Genomic DNA, 19,966 nt, shown 5'->3' with positions numbered 1-19,966 from the left:
AGGCAGAAGTTTTTTTTTTACCTTGCTATAGGGGCACTCTATACTATATTCTGAAGGTTGCTATTGGGGCACTCTGAAGCCAGGAGGAGCCAGAAGCGTCGGTGGGGGACCCCAGAAGAGGAGAATCAGGTCTGCTCTATGCAAAATCTTTGCACAGAGCAGGTAACAGGTTTGTTGTTAAAAAAAAAAAAAAAAAAAATCTATTTAAAGACTCTGTGCAGGGAAGATCAGCATCTGAACCCAGATAAGGTGGAGGTCGAAAGACTGGAGGTTATATAAGGCGTTACAATTACATTTAAGGAAAACTTTTACCAGTATTGTGCATTATATTTAAAAAAAAAAAGTCTCAGCTTTTAGTACTACTTTATTATAAAATCATTTCATTCACATGTCTTTATGTCTGACTCCTAGTTAAAATGCCCATATATCCTACTTCTGGGTGTATTTATTATATATATATATATGATATAAGTAATATATATTACTTTCATAGTAAAAATTAACCTTATACAGTAGCGATTATCTGCTCTTTTTGTACTATAAAGGGCTAATTTTAGTTTTTTTAACCCCAATGTGACAGGTGATACAAAAAAAAAAAGCATGCTGCTGCTACTAAACATCATAGACTTTTACTGAGTAGTTCTTTATGCTCTGAAGAAGAGGGTTGTCCCATAACGTCATCCAGCCCCATAGGAATATCCTGGAGGTGATTGGTACCAATTTCTTACATGCGTGCATACGTCATACGTTTGTGAGTATAATGTATGCTACCTTTTTTGGATTTTAAAAAACTTTTTTAGTGGTAATGCACGAGGTCGGTGCGCCCTTCTCTTGTTGTTACTTAACGTCTTAGGCCTGGTTCACACCTATGCGTTTTTTGGTGCATTTTGCAGAAACGAACTACAGTTCATTTAACATGTCTTTCCTATTGGACACGTTTACATCTTTACTTTTTTCAGCTGCTGTGTATTTGGAAAGGGTCAAGGACTTTTTTTCAATGCAAAACTGTGCTTTTTTTGTTCAACAGACTTCAATGGAGCAGCTGCAAAAATGCATGTAGTGTGTTTTTGCCATGATTTGCGGTTTTTAATCTGGCCGACAAAACGCACATCAAAAAGCACTGCAGAAAGGATAAAAAGCAAACTGCATAGGTGTGAACCGACTCTGGCCATACACGATTTGTTTATATTCATACGAAAAATCTTTGTACATTCGCTGAATGAAAGAATGTTGTTTCAAAATTTCACTTGCTTTTAACTTTCAGTTTTAAAATGAATGTAATTTCTGAACGAAAAGCACATACACTGTCTGAAAATTCTTTTGAGCAAGAAGTTTTCTATTCTGCTCCTTCGAATTTTCCCATCAATATATTCAAAAACAAACGTCAATTTGACCCCACTAACGATTACGAGCGTTCTTAAAATTAAATTTTTTTCAAAGTAAGACATTGTTTTTGTATTGCCAGCATAAGTGACAGCAGGCGCAGGTAAGCTTTGATCACGCCACCTGCCTATGACAAGGGAGTCTGTCATATATAATATTTTACAGTTCTGTCTGAAAACCGGCAAAACAGTCATTCATTTTTTTTCTTTAAATAAAAAATTTGATCTTTGAATCTGATGATATTTACCAGATTCAAACGCTAATAGTATATATACTATATCTCTTCTGTCTGTTATCCTCAGAGTGGATTAGAGATTTTGCTCCCTAACCATATAATTGGCTATTTATATTTACCACTGCCTTAGATATTTAGGAAAAAATTGCCTTTTTTTTTAAGTTTTACATATTAAAGAGGAGCCCCAGCCAGCTATGAAAAAAATAAAAGTCAGCAGCTACAAAAAGAGTAGCTTTTTGTAGCTGCTGACATTTAAAAAACGGCCACTCACCTGTCCCGTGTTTTTTTTTTTTTTTCACTTTAAAAAAAATTTCAAATAGAGTGGACTCGGGTAGATGACTTGTGTAGTTATCTTGAAATACACCCCGTAATTAATCACTAATAAACACATATATCACAATTTTAAGGTTTTTAAGGGTGTGTTTTTTTATTCTGATGGAGAACAAGGGGGTTGGTGTTCGGAAAATAATAATATATTGTTTACTATTAAATAGGGTGGAACCGGGTAGACAACTTAAGCAGTTATCTTTAGATACACCCCTTAATTTAATCACTAATAGACATATAGTGCACAATCTTAAGGTTTTAGGGTGGGGTTTTTTTTTTGTTTTTACAACGGGGAGTTGGTGTTTGGAAAAATAATAAAATGATTTCTCTCTTACCTGAGGAGTATTAAGATAAGGGGTATTCAAAAAGCTGTGTAGTAATGTATATGCTGTGAACACCCTATATTTGGTTATGTGAATGTCAATGTCAATCTGTTTTGTAAAGTTAGGTTTATTTTTTCTTTTGTGTTTAAAGTAAAGTTAATTAATAGATATTAAAAAATAAATGAATAAAAAAATAAAAGTCATCAGCTACAAAAAGTGTAGCTGCTGACTTTTAAAAAACAGCCACTCACCTGTCCCACGGTATAGCGGTGAGCTCAACCCAACCGTCTTTATCCTCCGACCTCCCTCGGCGGCGCCGGCATCTTTACTATGGGCACCTGGCTATGACAGCTTGCGAGTCACGTGGCCCATCCTGGATTGGTGGATGCAGTCTTCTGGGACCTGTCAGTGTCCCAGAAGACTGCAGGGGGGGGGGGGGGGGAAGAACTTCTGTGGCCGAATGCCGAGCTCCTCAAAAGTGCCAATTGTGCAAGAGGAGCTGGGGACGATTCTGTAAAGCAGAACTTCCTCTTTTGGGTGGAATTACGCTTTAACTAAATTATACACCTTACTTTTTTTTAAGGTTATTATCCAATAATCGGCCAACCAATCTATTATGAAAACAATCGTTAGTTGCAGCTCTATTCAGAAGGATATTTTTCTTTATTCCCTGAACATAGTTTGAGTTGTGTGCTTACTCCCACTGCCTCCATTAAAACAATTGACTTTTTTTTTATCCCAGCAACTGCCTCCATTAAAAAGAGTTTTTCATCCCTGATTGTCCCTGTAAAGTGAAACCATTTCTCGTTTGATCAGACAAATCATTCAAGATTATAGTCTTAAAGGTTAAAATCTTAACCTACCCTTCGTTTTTTTTTTTTTTTTAACTAACCCCTGCCTACCGGGGGTTATCTTCTGCACGAGTCAAGTACTCACCCAGCAGATTCAGCATTGCTCTGCTGAGATCCTCTTCTGTTTTGCCGCCGTCATTTTTTTTGTGATGTCATCAATAGGCGCCGGCTTTTCCGGGTTTATCGAGCAGATCTACCCATGGCACACCGCTAGCGATGTGCATATCCCAGGAGGCAAAGGCAGCACAATGCACGTCATTTGCCAAGGGGAATCGTAGGCAGATCTTTGAACAGGCAGGGTGTACATTGCAGAACACCATTAATGAAGCCGCTGTTCTCCAAAAAAAACATTGCTGTGCGCCTGAAGTTTGACAAAGAGCATCTTGGCAAACCACAATGCTCCTGGAAAAATGTTTTGTGGACTGATGCAACAAAAGCTGAATTGTTTAGGAAGAATACTCAGCACTATGTAAAGCGCCAAAAGGGCACAGCTTATCAACAAACATCATCACACCTGTGAAGTATGAGGGAGGGAAGATCATGATGTAGGCCTACTTTGCTGCCTCAAGGCCTGGACCACTTAATCGAGAGGAAAATGAATTCCTAAGTTTACCAAAATATCCTACAGAATAACGTCAAGGTGGATGTCCTACAGCTGAAGCTTAATAGAAGTCGAGTGATACAGCAGAAAAATTACCCTAGGCCAGTGATGGCGAACCTTGGCACCCCAGATGTTTTGGAAATACATTTCCCATGATGCTCATGCACTCTGCAGTGTAGATGAGCATCATGGGAAATGTAGTTCCAAAACATCTGGGGTGCCAAGGTTCGCCATCACTGCCCTAGGCACTGAAGTAAATCCACCACAGACTGGCTTCAGAAAAAGAAAGTGCACCTTTTGGAGTGGCCCAGTCAGAACCCAGTCCTTTACCCCATAGAGATGCTGTTGAATGACCTCAAGAGAGCCGTTCACACCAGACATTCTACAAATGTGTCTCGAGAAATTAGAATTGTTTGTGTGTTATCAGCTTAAGCATTTTGTGTTTGCCTATTGTTATGGCTTAGAGGAGGATCAGATCACATTTCATGGCAAATTACTGCAGAAAACTACGGCAGTTAATTCCAAGGGCTTCACATACTCTTTTTTGCCACTGTATGGTTTTTAACACATTGTCACCATATCCATAGCCAGGTTAGGTGCAGTAAAAAAAAAAAAAAATCTGTATGAAAGAGGTGATCCTGGCAGAAGGGTGCAAGCGTGTGACTCTACAGGTTCAAATGACGGAAATCCAGCTCTGATATGATTTTAACACTATTTTCATTATTTCAAGCACAAAGAAAGGTGTTCTAAGTAAGAATTATTACAGGCACTTATTACAGATTACAAAAATATGCTCAATTTTAAAGGGCCTTTTTTAATCGCTTAATGGTATTTTTATATGAAAAGCTACAGTTGTGCTGTTTACAGCGCTCTGCTTTGGTTATGCAATATGAGCCCAGAGAGAAGCCATAAAAGGGATACAGTTGGAGGAAGGAATGTTTGATTCCAAGTCACAGCTCTGAATACGTGTTAACAGACGTAATTCTCTTCAGCTGCACGCTTACTAAAGAGATTAACATCTCAAAATGTTACACTATTTTCAAAATGTGACAAAAAAAAAAAAACGATTAAACTCTGTCAAAAAGGCAGTTTCAGTGGCCCATACAGCAGTGTACAGCGCTTTCACATGATGAGCACAGGCAAACTTATAACTAAATGTAATGATGTACTCAATGTAAATGTATGATGTATTTAATACAGCAACGTATCTGTTTCTGGCTTGAATTGTTAGGGACTGTAAAGTATGGATAATTTCATAATAATGGTAATAAATGAATGACTTTTTTTCAATTAATACACGTTTGAAAGCCTAATCTGAGTGAGTTTTGAAGTTTTCCTTTTGGAAAATAAGGATGCTCTTATAATTTGCAGAACTGTGGAGTTTTCGGATATACAGGATATTAGTGTATGCACCCTTTGGCAAAGAGTTCTGGCTTGCAGAAAAAAACAGTACAAACTTAAGTGGATTATTTTATCACAGGTCTCAAGATGTTAAAAAAAAACACCTACTAGCACTGCACAGGCTACGAGCAATACCCACACGTACCTTTAGATGTAACTTTCAGTACCCATGTGCCCTGTATGCCAAGCTTTGATGGTTAGCAAGTTTTTACACAGACAGTGTTTAGCATTGCCCCCCCCTTTCTTCCCTTTCTGCAGGTTTTGATGGTCAGTAAAAGTGAGTGTTCACCACAGTAGTAGGCTAATGGGAATGTGAAGGGTGCATTATAGCACACTGGGATTAGGGGTGCCTGAAATGTTGCACACTGCATGTAACAGTATGTGCAGGAACACACTGATGCCTGAACGTGTATTTGTTCTGAGGTTTTTTTAAGGTGAAATCAGATGGACAGTTTAGTTTCACATATTTTTGAAAAAAAAAGACACTAGTCCATCTAGTTCAAAAAATAATAAAAAAACAAAACAAAAGGACTACATAAAAAGATCACACACACACACACACACACACACACACACACACACACACACACACACACAAAGAAAACCTCAATATACACTATCCTATATCGACAGTTGATTCATAGGAAGGCAAACTGCCCCCCCCCCCCCCAAACAAAAACCATAGCATGGTCACTCCAACGGGGAAAAAATATAATTTCTGATCTCCCATGAGGTAATCAGAATCGGCTCTTTTTATAAAGCAATCTACGGAACTGGCCAGACCAGTTCCCGAGGGAGTCAATTCAATATTTTCATAGCTCTTACTGTGAAGAAGCCTTTCTGTATTTGAAGGTTAAATCTCTTTTTCTCCAGTAGTAAAGAGTGCCCCCTTGTCCTCTGTACTGACCTGAAAGTTAATAACTGTACACTATATGGACCACTTATGTATTTACAGTAAGCATGTTGATCATATCCCCCTTAATCTCCTCTTCTCCAGAGAGAGAAAAAATTCCCATCTTGTAAGGACGTAATCCCACTGCATAGCTTGGTGTCATGGTGTAAATAATGAAATGGTACTTTTAATCCCAGACCCTATATCATTTATAAATATGTTAAAAAGTAAGGGACCCAACACTGAACCTTGGGTTACACAACTAATAACCTTAGATGAATCATTAAAAGAGAAGTTAGGGTTTCTTTTTTTTTTTTATTATACTTACCTAGGTGGATACAGCATCTGTCCCCCGGCACCTCTACACTGAGGACCGAGCGATCAAACACCGCCAATCACTTGATTCTGATAGCTCCCCGAGCAGAGAGCTGCTGACTGTCAGTCAGCAGCTCCCTGCTCTGCCCTCCTCGCTCACTGTAGCGCTGGGCTGTGGAGGGGCGAAGAGCTGCCGGCTCAGACTCTCAGCGGATTGCCGAGATGCTGAGCCAGGTGTCGGTCCAGGCACCTGGCAGATTCCGACTTCCTTTGTCGTGATGACGTAGTGCCTAGACCAACTTCTGCGACGTCAGCAGAGAGCAGATTTCAACCCTGCTCTCTGCTGAAAAAGGAATGAACAAACTGCACTCCTGTGATCGAGCTTTGGCTGTACATCTCCTTTAATGACTACTCCCTGAATACAGTCTTTCAGCCAGTTTTCTATCTATTTACAAACTAAATTTTCCAACCCTGTAGACTTTTATTTACACATTAGCCACATGTGGGGAACTGTGTCAAATGGTCTGGCAAAATCCAAGTATACTAAGCACAGCCATAACTGGGTAATACATTAAAGCCCCCTTTACCCAGCTGGATATACTTAACAAAACTGCAGGGCTCCGGTGAAATTCACAGTGTAACTTTCCTGACATAATAGAGCTTCTTCAAAATCCTACCATCCAGTCAATGTGCCTCTCGTGCATGTGCACAACAGATTACTTTTATTCAGGTGGAAGGGCTATCCACATTAGTGAATGGGCCTTCCACTGAAAAAAAGAATCCCACTGCATGAGAAGGTTTTGCTCTGGGTAATGGTACATGAGAAAATTGAGGTTGGACTACTCATTTTCTCCCACCAGATTTCAACTTTGAGTTCCGTCTTTAAAACAACCTGTACTTCGGCCTTGTTTCCATTTACCTTCTCTCTCTTGTCCTAATACCACCTCCCCAGATATCCTTCACTCCAACGATGATGCACACATGTGTCTCACAAATTATGGAAACATTTTCTTTTTTGTAGCAATGTCTTTCCAAAATGTTGTTGACTATTTCTGAATGTACAGTTAAAGAGGAAAGGGCCCTCAAGAGTAATCACAGAGGAAAAAAAAAAAAAAAACGGTTTGCAAATACAAAATTATTTTTATTGAAATATACAAATATTAAGAAAAACCACCTCACAAGAAGCTTGTGTGACGCGTGAAACGCGTCACGTCATCACATTTGTGATGCTTTGACACAGACAGGTATGACCAGATTGGCCTTCCATCCGTTGACAATCGGCTATCTGTGAAGGAGTGTGGACGGGGCAACAGATGTGCATTAGTGGCGGCCCCTGGACCAACTTGGTGCTTTTAACAAATCTACCATGAAGTAGTGAGATTGTGGCAAACAGCTTTCAGCTGCACAGTTACTTGCTTCTCAGCCCCGTATTACATCTCCATACTTGCACACCCCCCATACCCACAATCATCCACTACTCGCCTGCTCTAGGTTATCTCATGTGCTGCTTTACACTGAGTAGAAGACTCCCATCGCCAACATAGCACAGAACTCTATGCTATTTGTCTGAGGATTTGATTTATCTTTGTGCAGCTTGTAAGGTATTGGAGCAGCTATTCACTCCGAATACCCATCTGACTATACTATTAAATGTGTATGGCTTTGGTTGTATTAGATTGACTTTCCCCTGCCTTTTCAAGCAGATTTGCTGCTGTGGACTGTGAGATTACTGTCTGTTTCCAAATACCGAACTGCCCCGATCATTACTCATTATGTTAACTCAGATGTAGGTGTATGGATGGAAGCGTGTCCAGTGCAGCTGCCTGTTTGTGGTGACAACGTTGTCATTTTTAAACTATGGTTATGGTGGAGGTGGTTTTTCTTAATATTTGTATAAATTCAATAAAAAATATTTCATATTTTCAAACCGTTTTTTTGCTCTGTGATGAAACTCTTGAGGACTCTTTCCTCTTTAACTGTATGCCGCGATTAGTCTAGAGGTTAACACTCCCTTAACTTATTATTGAGTGATGGTTAACTTGTACTAGGGACTTATTGGAATATATTCCATCCCTAGGTTTATATCGAGGTATAGCTTGAACCTTTTAGCGTTCTCTGTTTACATATTTCTGAATATAGTACTCCACAATTTTGAACTGTATAATATCGACATCTTAAGCAAAACACACTCTATATGTTCCTTTGAAACGTATATTTTTCCAAATATCTGTAAACTCACATTCAATGAGAAAAAGCTTCTGCTGTGCTCATTGCACAGGGGGGCATGAAGAAGAAGTGCACTCAAAGTACACTTATTCTTTAACACTTGCCACCTACTAAATTTAAAGTTTATTTAATCGACAAAACCTTTTTTCTTTTATCTTTGTAGCATTGGGGAAATTTTCCTGCACTTCCCATCCCAGAGACATAACCAGTAGAAAAGTTAGTCAAATTCACCTCTTAGGCCTAGTTCACATGGGCCTAGCTTTTGACCCACAATCTATGGAGGATCATGTTGTCAGTAGCCACAGGCCTGTGGTTAGCAGGCGATATGAGGCCTTCTGCAAACCTGTTTGAAGATGGATTTTACAGTAAAATCACTGCGCCACACTGGTTACTATGCACAGTTGCAGCAGATTCTGTGTGCACCAATTTTAGTAAACCTCCCCCACGGTGTCAGGTATTGGATGCTCACTTCCTCTAATCCTCTCCAATTACCTCTTACTGCCAAGGCATCTGCCTCTTCTCCACCCGTTCTACTAATAAGAGGTATCTATGGTAATTCTATGCACAATTTACTATTTGATTACCCTTCGATTACTTATTCTGTTGGTTTGTGGGATCTATTAAGTCTTTTGCTGCATTGTGATAACCTATGCTATGTGTGTTGGTGGACTGCAGTGCCATTGGGTTTGAATGGCTACCCAGCACACATATGTACAGTGCATTGTGTGGCCAAAAATGCAAAGGTACTATTTCAGAGCTTCTAATTTAGATCCATTGTGATGTGTTTTGGCAGCTCAATCAAATCACTAAGCTTCCGAAATTCAACTTGGGTTAATGTGCTTGTACTACCTACATGCTTTCAGGTGTTTTAAAACAGTGCTGGGAGAGAGGCTATTCCTTCCAGCTTTGTTTTAAAAACCAGGAATCAGGCTTCAGACATAAAGATATGCTTTAGTAGAAAATCCCCCAATATATGCAATAAAACCTGCACCTAAAAAATAAATAGTGAAAGCACCACAATATAATCTCAGTGTCAGGTCACATGATCCTGCTGTCCTGTGTCAGGTCACATGATCCTGCTGTCCTATGTTCCATTTCGAAATATGTAACCTAGAAGGAGGGATTCCTACAGGGGCCTAAGCTAGTAATGTGTGATTTAGTCATAAACACTTAATAGACATGCCAAAGGAATTATTTTGCGGTCAATCAGTGTAGGTGTATGCTAAGGTGGTATTTCCTGTCTTGTGGGGGTGGATACCTCTCACTTGAGTGCTGTCCTGGAAGATTCCTGGAAATTGAGTAACCTGGTACCTAACTTACTTTAGGATCAGTTTACATTTATTCATGATGCTGGTACCTTCTAGGCAGATATAGATATTCATAAGAATGTAATTAACTCCTTTATCATTAACTGTTCTTCCAAGAACTAATAGGTGTTTACCAATTCAAACATACATTGTCCCCTGCTGACCAGCTCTTTCATGGAAAATGTTCTAATTCATGTCCTGGTAATTGTAAATATGGGATGATGGGAGACAATTTTGTGGCTAGAACTTATTTAAAGCCTGATGTGATAGGGATGCTTCCTGTATCTGAGCAGATCAGGCTTCTTGACATTTCACCTTCTTGCCAGTTTGTAATATATTTGGCCATCAACCTTTGGAGCTGAAATCTGTTAACATAGGCGGGACAACAGACATACTTGTAAGATAACTGTATACAGTTGTCAATGTGTTTTCATAGAGCAACAACTTTCATTCAAGCTTCTCCATATCCTAGTATCCTATGCCAGCAGCTCTGCAGCAGTCCATACATTATGCTTAAGTCATAAAGTGAACACCATGGATAAGTAATCTGATTTTCAAAAAGTTTTTTATTTTTAATAAAAGCGAGAGTAAACCCACCGTCACATCCCTACCCTCTGCTTCCCAAGCCTTTGATTTGTGTATTTTAGAATGATCTATAGGACAAATGGCTGCAGATAAATAATTACATCCTATGTAGGAGGGTTTGTTTTATCTCTGTGTATTACCTGAGACTAGCCACTTCACTGGGTATATGTAAGGGTTTACAACCACTTCAACTGTTTTCCAAAACTATTAAATTCAAGGCATGCATCTGGTGATAACTGTCACCATTACTAGTTTGCTTAGGTTACCTTTCAACCCAAACTTTCAAACCCTCAAATGGCTGTTGTCAAAGCTGGTCACGTGTGCAGTACCATGGCAACAGCAGATTAAACAGATGCTAGGATGGTAGATTTCTTGGCTTATAAAGGAATAGAAGGGTTAATTTCCGCATTAGGTCCAATTAAATTTGAAATTACAGTCACATAGCTGAACGTAGCTTGCCTTAGGCTAGTGTTAAAGCTTAAGTGCAGCCAAAATATAAAACAAAAATGTAGCACAAGGAACACAACTTACAGTCAGCATGCGTCCCTTGTGCTGATGCCTCTTCTTTTAATTAAAATCCTCCTCCATCTTTTCCCCACCCTGGCCACCATAATCTTCTGGTGTGGTGGGGGTTAATTCTACGGGGCTGTCACAGGTTCTCACACTAATACTGCCCGACTATGCCTGTCCTTTCCACTCAGCTCTGCCATTCAAAGAATCCATACTAGAGCTTCTATGAATGAAACATGATCTAAGAATGGAGGACGGGCAGATGATTGATTGATCAGGTTTCATTTATAGAGATAGGGCATGGATGGAGGTAGTGAAAAAAAAAGGGGGGGGGCGACCAGCGCTATGGAATATATGAGAAAAAAATGTATACAGGTGTGAAGGTAGATCTCAAGTAAAAAGACGCAATAGCACAAGGGACATATCCTACTAACTGTAGTTATGTCCCTTGTGCTGAGTTTCTTTTTTTGATTTTCTCATTTTGGCTGCACTTAGACTTTAAAGCTTTGTGAATTGAGCCAAATGTACAATCATCAGAAAAAAAAATAACCTTTCGCTCCAGATATTTCTATGCCCACATTTATATACATTACACTATAGGCTTACTTTGACATATGGTGTATGCACTAGGAATACCTGGGACGCACATAACTGAACAATTTATTTTATAATACTGAGGTGGATGTTTATATGACACACTTTAGAACACACATTGAGGTTGATTTACTAAAGGCAAATATACTGTGCGCTGGAAGTGCATCTGCAAGTGCAGTTGCACTAGATCTGAGGGGAAGCTCTTAAATGAGGGAAAGTTCTGTGAATTCCATCATCCAATCCTGCAAGCAAAAATTCAGTTTTTTTTTTAATTTCCATTGCATGTTTCCCTTAGATCTAGAGAAACTGCACTTGTAGTGCAGACTATTTACCTTTAGTAAATCAACCCCATTGCATGTGGTATCTAAGGTGCAGGAGTTGTATTTAGCTTACATTTACTGGAAGCATTGTGAAAACTTTTTAACTACATTTCGTGGAAACAGCATGAAATGCTCATTAGCACAATAGCAAGATAGAACCATTAAATGATTATCAGCAGGAAAAAAGTCTACTGAGTCATACAGCACTTGTGCCAAAAATAATTACAGCCCTGACCTTGAAACACTGACCTTAAAGCGTAGAGTATCAGATTCACGTTACTGTACAGATATGTGCCAAGCAAGAAGTGCAGGCATGGTTTTCCATAATTTAGAGAGCTTCTAAAATGTAATATAAGGATTGTAGGGAAACAAGCAAACCATCATGCTAAAGTCACACACTCATCATTCAGAACAGTAAATATTCAGTCAGTGCAAAGAGACTTTTGGCATGTGTCACAGGCCTTCATTATTCTGTTGACTACATACTGCATATTACACTTAAAATGCTGGAAGATGTCAATCATACCATTAGATTAATGCTATGCACATACCTGTCCCTACAGCACTAGTTCCAAAATGTGCTTTACCTGGGCTACAAGAGTGGAACTAAAATTATCAGTTAAAGCTTTTCTTAAGTCATTTTTTTTTAATTAAAATAATAAGCATCCTAAACTTACCTGCTCTAAACAATGGTATTGCACAGAGGGGCCCGAATCTCCCCTTCTGGGGTCCCCCATCTGCGCTGTCCACACCTCCTTTTCTATGTCTGTCTCCATAGCAAAACTACTTTCTATGGGGACAGATGTGCAAGCTTGATCCTGAGCTAGGCTGTGTGCGTCCACTGACGTGTGCCCCTGCACCCTGATCCCTCCTCACAGCATTTGATTGACAGCAGCAGGAGTCAATGACTCCCACTGCTGCCTCATTTCCTATGAGTAGAGAGAAGATAGGATATGAGATGAGATGCAGCCATGCACAGCGCTGGATCGATTGAGGACTCAGGTAAGTATACAGGTCCCTCTCAAAAAATTAGCATATTGTGATAAAGTTCATTATTTTCTGTAATGTACTGATAAACATTAGACTTTCATATATTTTAGATTCATTACATACAACTGAAGTAGTGCAAGCCTTTTATTGTTTTAATATTGATGATTTTGGCATACAGCGCATGAAAACCCAAGATTCCTATCTCAAAAAATTAGCATATCATGAAAAGGTTCTCTAAACAAGCTATTTACCTAATCATCTGAATCAACTAATTAACTCTAAACACCTGCAAAAAATTCCTGAGGCTTTTAAAAACTCCCAGCCTGGTTCATTACTCAAAACCGCAATCATGGGTAAGACTGCCGACCTGACTGCTGTCCAGAAGGCCATCATTGACACCCTCAAGCAAGAGGGTAAGACACAGAAAGAAATTTCTGAACGAATATGCTGTTCCCAGAGTGCTGTATCAAGGCACCTCAGTGGGAAGTCTGTGGGAAGGAAAAAGTGTGGCAGAAAACGCTGCACAACGAGAAGAGGTGACCGGACCCTGAGGAAGATTGTGGAGAAAGACCGATTCCAGACCTTGGGGGACCTGCAGAAGCAGTGGACTGAGTCTGGAGGAAGACTGTGGAGAGGGAAATGCCAAAATGCCTGAAGTCCAATGTCAAGTACCCACAGTCAGTGATGGTCTGGGGTGCCATGTCAGCTGCTGGTGTTGGTCCACTGTGTTTTATCAAGGGCAGGGTCAATGCAGCTAGCTATCAGGAGATTTTGGAGCACTTCATGCTTCCATCTGCTGAAAAGCTTTATGGAGATGAAGATTTCATTTTTCAGCACGACCTGGCACCTGCTCAAAGTGCCAAAACCACTGGTAAATGGTTTACTGACCATGGTATTACTGTGCTCAATTGGCCTGCCAACTCTCCTGACCTGAACCCCGTAGAGAATCTGTGGGATGTTGTGGAGAGAAAGTTGAGAGACGCAAGACCCAACACTCTGGATGAGCTCAAGGCCGCTATCGAAGAATCCTGGGCCTCCATAACACCTCAGCAGTGCCACAGGCTGATTGCCTCCATGCCACGCCGCATTGAAGCAGTCATTTCTGCAAAAGGATTCCCGACCAAGTATTGAGTGCATAACTGAACATAATTATTTGAAGGTTGACTTTTTTTGTATTAAAAACACTTTTCTTTTATTGGTCGGATGAAATATGCTAATTTTTTGAGATAGGAATTTTGGGTTTTCATGAGCTGTATGCCAAAATCATCAATATTAAAACAATAAAAGGCTTGCACTACTTCAGTTGTGTGTAATGAATCTAAAATATATGAAAGTCTAATGTTTATCAGTACATTACAGAAAATAATGAACTTTATCACAATATGCTAATTTTTTGAGAGGGACCTGTATAGCTAGGTAGGGGAACACTGCAACTATGCTAGGGAGTGCATTAAGGTGAAAAAATGTTTTAGCTTTAGAACCCCTTTAAAGCCCAATTAAATTCCATATCTTGGGAGAACAGTAAAGGACACAGGCATGGTTTTCATAGACCAGAGGTTATGACAGGGGTGGGCAATTTGTTTTCCCAAGAGGCCATGTGAGCAACTGGGACTGTTTTGGAGGGCCATGAAAAACGTTAGGGTATAGTAAAAAATATTTTGACTATATCAGCAGCCTTAGCTGAACAACACTGGACTGGGAATGTCTGTAAGCCAAAGGGCTGGCTGTCTCCCAAGGGTTGAAATTTATCCAGGTCTGGGTTTTCGCCTTGTTCTTTCAGGTGATTGGACACAGGCAAAGCTCTTGAGGACATGCCCCCTCTGGGACGCTTTCCCTATAACCGTCCCTTACTTTGTAAACCTTCAGTTTTAGCAAGCTATGCAGAATAGAAGGGAGGGTGTCCTGTACTGTATATGCCAATATATGCAATTTCCTCTTATCTTAATCTTATTTTACAAGATACAGGCATAGTCTTTATGTATTCATAGACCATGGGACATCCCCAAGCAATGAATTTGAGGGGCAGGTAAACACAGGAAATAGTAATGTGCAACTGTTCCCCACACGTGTTGACTAACCCAACCTCAGAATGCTGAGCATGAATGAGTACGAATGAAACATTTATCCAAGTTTCAAAGCAGTGGCTCCCAAGGTTGCAGAATCATTTTTAAAACTTTAACCTTCCTCTATATTCCACAGCTGTATATATCTCAACTCCATCCTGTCTTTGCAGTGACCTGTGTGCTATTCTGCACATCTGTACATTAAAGTGGTTGTTAAGCCACTTGGTGTTCTTTCTACAATCCCCACTGTTATAGTAAATAATGTTCCCAGTGTATGTGTTTTTTTTTGTTTTTTTTAAACACGAGCCGATCTCTATGTCTTAACACAGTCAAATACTAGCATATTTCTTCATTTCCAAAAGAAACGTGGCATAAAAATTGATCATCTTGGGTTGTGCACTTTTTCAAAGGGTTAATTTCGGGGGTATTCATACTGCTTTAAAATGATATGCTTTAAAAAGAAAGCAAAGGAATATTTAAAAAAAAAATGTTTTTCCATTATATAGTTAAAAAAAATAAATGCCACCAAAAGAAAGACCTAGCTGTCCAAAAAAGTATAGAATATTTTTTTGGGTACAAACTTTCAAATATAACTCCATTTCAAATTTTTTGAGGGTTAAAAAACTCCACTAGAAAAAAAAAAAAACTCCGCTAGTTTTCATGCTCTGGTGAACACACAAGTGGTGAGGGGAATCAGTAAAAAATGACAGAGGTTCAGATCCTTCCTCGTTCTATCCAAAATTAACAAACACATTTTGGCTGCAGTTGAGTTCTGAAGGGCATACAATATATGAAAACCACTCTTTTTAAAAATAGTAACATTATAAAGATGCAAAAAAAAACGTTGACCTCAGGGTATGCCTATTAAAACAAAAGTTATCCAAAATTATCCTTTAGCTGAAGGAATATATAGATACATCCTAAAATGTAGATATGTATAAAAAAAATTACTCAAAGAACATATTAAACAAACAACAAGGGTGTAGTAACCACATAAAAAGAATAGTGGTACTCTCTCAAAACAAAAAAAGCCCCTTTAATGCTTCCAAAAGTAGTATGATGAATCCTTTACTGCATACAACTGTAGAACAACTAATCAAAGGTCAGGTTGTGACAGTGTCTGCAGAAGTTGGGATACCAATGAAAGCAGTTAGATATCAGTCTTACCCCAGTAGATCCTGTGGTGGTGCTCTCTATACTCTTCCATGATGGTTGGACTCTCTACACGAATGGAATGAAACCTTTACCATTTTAAACCTTAATAGCGCGTTAGTGGACTGTCATATGTTTTTCCCTCTATGGTCATCTGTCTAATGGGCTCCTATCAAGATGGGTGACCTCAATCCATGCATATAGGGTCTCGTGGTTCCTGTAGAAATCTAAGCCATGCATATGTGCTCTAGGGGGTTCCTGTAGAAAGGAGTGTTTAAACACTACTCTACCTGAAGATATTGTGAAATTACATATATGTTGTCTCATGGTCTCAGTAGAAATTGTGTGATTATTTCTGTACTATCTATCACAGGTTAAATCTCCCTGGAGACATGAGGATGAGGATATACAGTACATGTGGTACTAGTGGTTCCTGTAGAAGTCTATGTGCGGACTCTCCCTTCTTTCACAGGTTACAGGCTAAATTCACCTTGAGAAATGGAGGAGGGGAAGCTAAAGTTGGGGACAGCGTAGGAGTTGCAGGAGAAACTTCCAGAGAGAATGGTAAGGATGCCAGATGCTGCTCCTGATGACGTTAAATGATGAAACGCGTAGAGCGTTCTTCCGTCACTTCCGCTATCTGAACCGCTGAACCGCATTTCCAGTATTTGGAGCGCATAGCGTTCCCGGAAGTAGTCTGGGAACCGGGAACGAGCAGACCCACGCTCCTTGTATTACTCTGCCAGTGTTTACCTCTCTTTGTGAGTATTGTTTTGATATTTAAATAAAAGTATTTATTACAGTACTTCACTATATGAGCCTTTCCTCCCTATACATGGTCGGGATCTCCAATCTATGTCTTTGATTGATACACCATTTATGAGTATTAATGGAAGGAATGAGATGCTGATGTATACCTCAACTGATTAAGGATGCCCCTGATGAGAATTAATTTCTGAGATATACCACGCCGGTTACCCCTGTAGGGGTGGGGTGCCTTGATCTGGTGAGTGCGGCATTTACTAGGGGAGCACAACAGGACTCACCTGCACGCGTCACCTTCAAGAGTTTCACTTTATCCTTCGGATTTTGGGATCTGTTTGAAACAATCCTTTACTTAATATGGACTTTTAATTTTATACTGCACGGACTCACTTTTTTGTCACTTTCTCTTTTATGTGACACTTACCACGCCAATGACTTTAAGACCCTGTTCACACTGGAGCGACTCAAAGTCGCCCCGACTTAGAAGCCGCCCGTGCAGCACGACTTTAATCGCAGCTTGCAAACGAATTCTCTAATAGAAGTCAATGCAAGTCGATCCGACTTCGCCCCAAAGTAGTGCAGGAACCTTTTTCTAAGTCAGAGTGACTTGAGTCGCTGTGATTAGAATGGTTCCATTGCACAGAATGGAGCGCTACTTGTCAGGCGACCAAGTCGCCTGACAAGTCGTGGCAGTGTGAACCAGCTCTTATTGAGTTTCACCTAGACATATTTTCCTTTTCATAATTTACTTTTACATGTGCTATTTATTTATTTATTGATTTTTGTGATTTATACTTAATCTATACATATGTGATTTACTATTCAGTAATTAGCACATAAGGACACCATTTTTTGCCCCTTATTGGGGTCCACCTCACTAATTCAATACCACGTCACTTTTTTATTGTCTACCTCATCACCACACCTATATGATTCGTGGTTCATTTTGCTCAGCACTTTTTTCTTGATTATTTGTTACTTTGGGGTCACCTCCACCCCTTCCCCTCCTTTTTGAGGAGCACTGTTATTTAATTTCCAGTTGCACTTTAGCACTATATCACTTTAATATGTCACGATTTTGATGGATATATGTATAGGATTTTTATTCATATTTATTAATTTGCATTTCTTATTAATTGTTACCCATTATATATTGAACTTATCGGCAGCACCAATTACCTTCCCCTCCCCCCATTTCTCTAATTTGTATACTGCCTTTTTTAAGGTATATACTTTTTAAAGGTAGGCTGCAGCCTAATACTCATTTCTCCATAAGCACGGATTCTTTTTACATTAAATTCACCTTGAGACTTCCCTTATATTTGTAATGATTCAGTTTCCTGGATAACATCTATACAGTGCCTACAGATCTGCAATACTGATTTCAGTCCATGGATGCGAATGCTTGGAAGATTCTGCTACCTGAGAGCCCTCTTGTGATCTTTGTCCTCACTCATTCTTACCTTGATTTTTTTTTGTCTATCATTTTTTAATAAAAAAAATGTTTGTTAAAAAGTGGGTTGCATAAGAAATATATATATATATATATATATATATATATATATATATATATATATATATATATATATATATTTATTTGTTTTGTTTCCTTTTTATAAATATAAACTTTTATGGTAGCCCTATAATGTAGACATTTTATAAGCGTGGTTTTCAGTAGTATTGTTCAGCTCTGGGCACTGGGAGTGTTTGTTACATTCTTTGTAATCTATCCTTTGGTTGCTCACATAAAACTATACTTTTTTTTTATCAGCATAGGCTATGTGTGATAACATGTTACTTTAACACACTTTGTTCTTAAGACTTAAATGAGAAAGTATACATGCATTTGTGCTTAAAAAAATAAGAACTGGGTATTCTCCTTCTACAGAAACATACCAGAACATTTTAAGCTAGGTAAACTGAATGCAAAAAAGCTGCATATTGTCCAACAGCACAATCTACAAATATCAGTTGTAACTCTGGTCTGCAAAACTGTATTTTCAACAATTTTGCAACTGCATAAAAGAAAAAGAATCAATGTTTTATTGATGCAAAACTTAAAATAGGAATGTAAGAATGAGTTTAAAAAAAGAGCTCCTTTCCTGCTGCACATCTTGGGTTTGTTCTTAGATAGCCCTTTCATGTAAATAATGCTAACCATGCACATTTAAAGAAGGCCAAATGCTTTATTACTTACTCATCAATGATAAGATCTGGAGCGAAATACAACACAGTCCCATTGGATTGTTTATAAGACCTCCATCCAAGGCCAAACACCATCAGAAACATCCATGAGTACTGCAGGAGGGTCATTTGGTCATCCAGGTGCAGATTTCTAAAGCCTGAAAATAATTAAAGAGTAGTAAAAATATGCTTCCAAGGATAAAGCTTAAAAACAAGTTTAGCAAAATAATAACAAATGTGTACACAGGAGAATTAGGAGAATTAGACATTTTTTAAGAGGCATGCACTCTTTCACACAAAGTGCTCTCTTGTATTGTATGGCTTACAATGACTGTTTTCTGAATACCCATTCATGTAACAAAATGTATCTAATCTAAACTAGGTTTTCAGAATCACCAAATGCTGCATATGTATAAATAACCCCTGCCATTGCTGCTGCAGTAGTGGCATGAACAATTCCACTAATAATATTAATTAAAAAAAATTGGATTTTTGACTTACTAGTAAAATCTATTGCCTGGAGTACAGTGCAGCCTTCTTAAATCATTATAACTGGGTTATACGCAGCTACCTTCAGGTGAGTGGACACTGGCGAAAATAAATCCCCTATATAACCCCTTCCACTCCCAGAAAGCCTCAGTTTTTTAACAAGCAATTGGGAGATCATAAGAACTGAGGGGTGGTTCTGTGTCCTGTCCTGTACTGTACTCCACAGGGTTCATACACATTTTCACCAATAAAATTCCATGACTTTTCCATGACTTTTCCATGACTTCACGTAAATATTCATGACCTAATGTTTCATGAAATGTCTATGTATACATGTTAAATAAGAAGAAAATTCATGTCACACCCAGCATATTTTTACTAAAATAAATGACAATCTTTGTAGTGTACAGTATCTCTGCAGTTAGGGTTTAGTTTCTGGATACAGCGTGACTC

The 19,966-nt window shown here is 39.0% G+C and overlaps 1 protein-coding gene across 2 annotated transcripts in view; it reads right to left on the bottom strand.

Annotated features, from left to right (window-relative positions):
* Nucleotides 1-19,966, bottom strand: part of NR3C1 (nuclear receptor subfamily 3 group C member 1) — a 292,149-nt gene that overhangs the window by 13,720 nt on the left and 258,463 nt on the right. For both annotated transcript variants that reach the window (XM_082256086.1, XM_082256087.1), the window contains exon 6: nucleotides 19,038-19,182. In XM_082256086.1, coding sequence (XP_082112212.1) covers nucleotides 19,038-19,182 — 145 coding nt within the window. The remainder of the gene's footprint in view (nucleotides 1-19,037; nucleotides 19,183-19,966) is intronic.

Source organism: Pelophylax lessonae (genome assembly GCF_965119305.1).
Source record: "Pelophylax lessonae genome assembly, chromosome: 4".
Classification (NCBI taxonomy): Eukaryota; Metazoa; Chordata; class Amphibia; order Anura; family Ranidae; genus Pelophylax; species Pelophylax lessonae.
The sequence above is the reverse complement of the archived record's forward strand: the minus strand, read 5'-3'. Positions and strand labels throughout refer to the sequence as shown.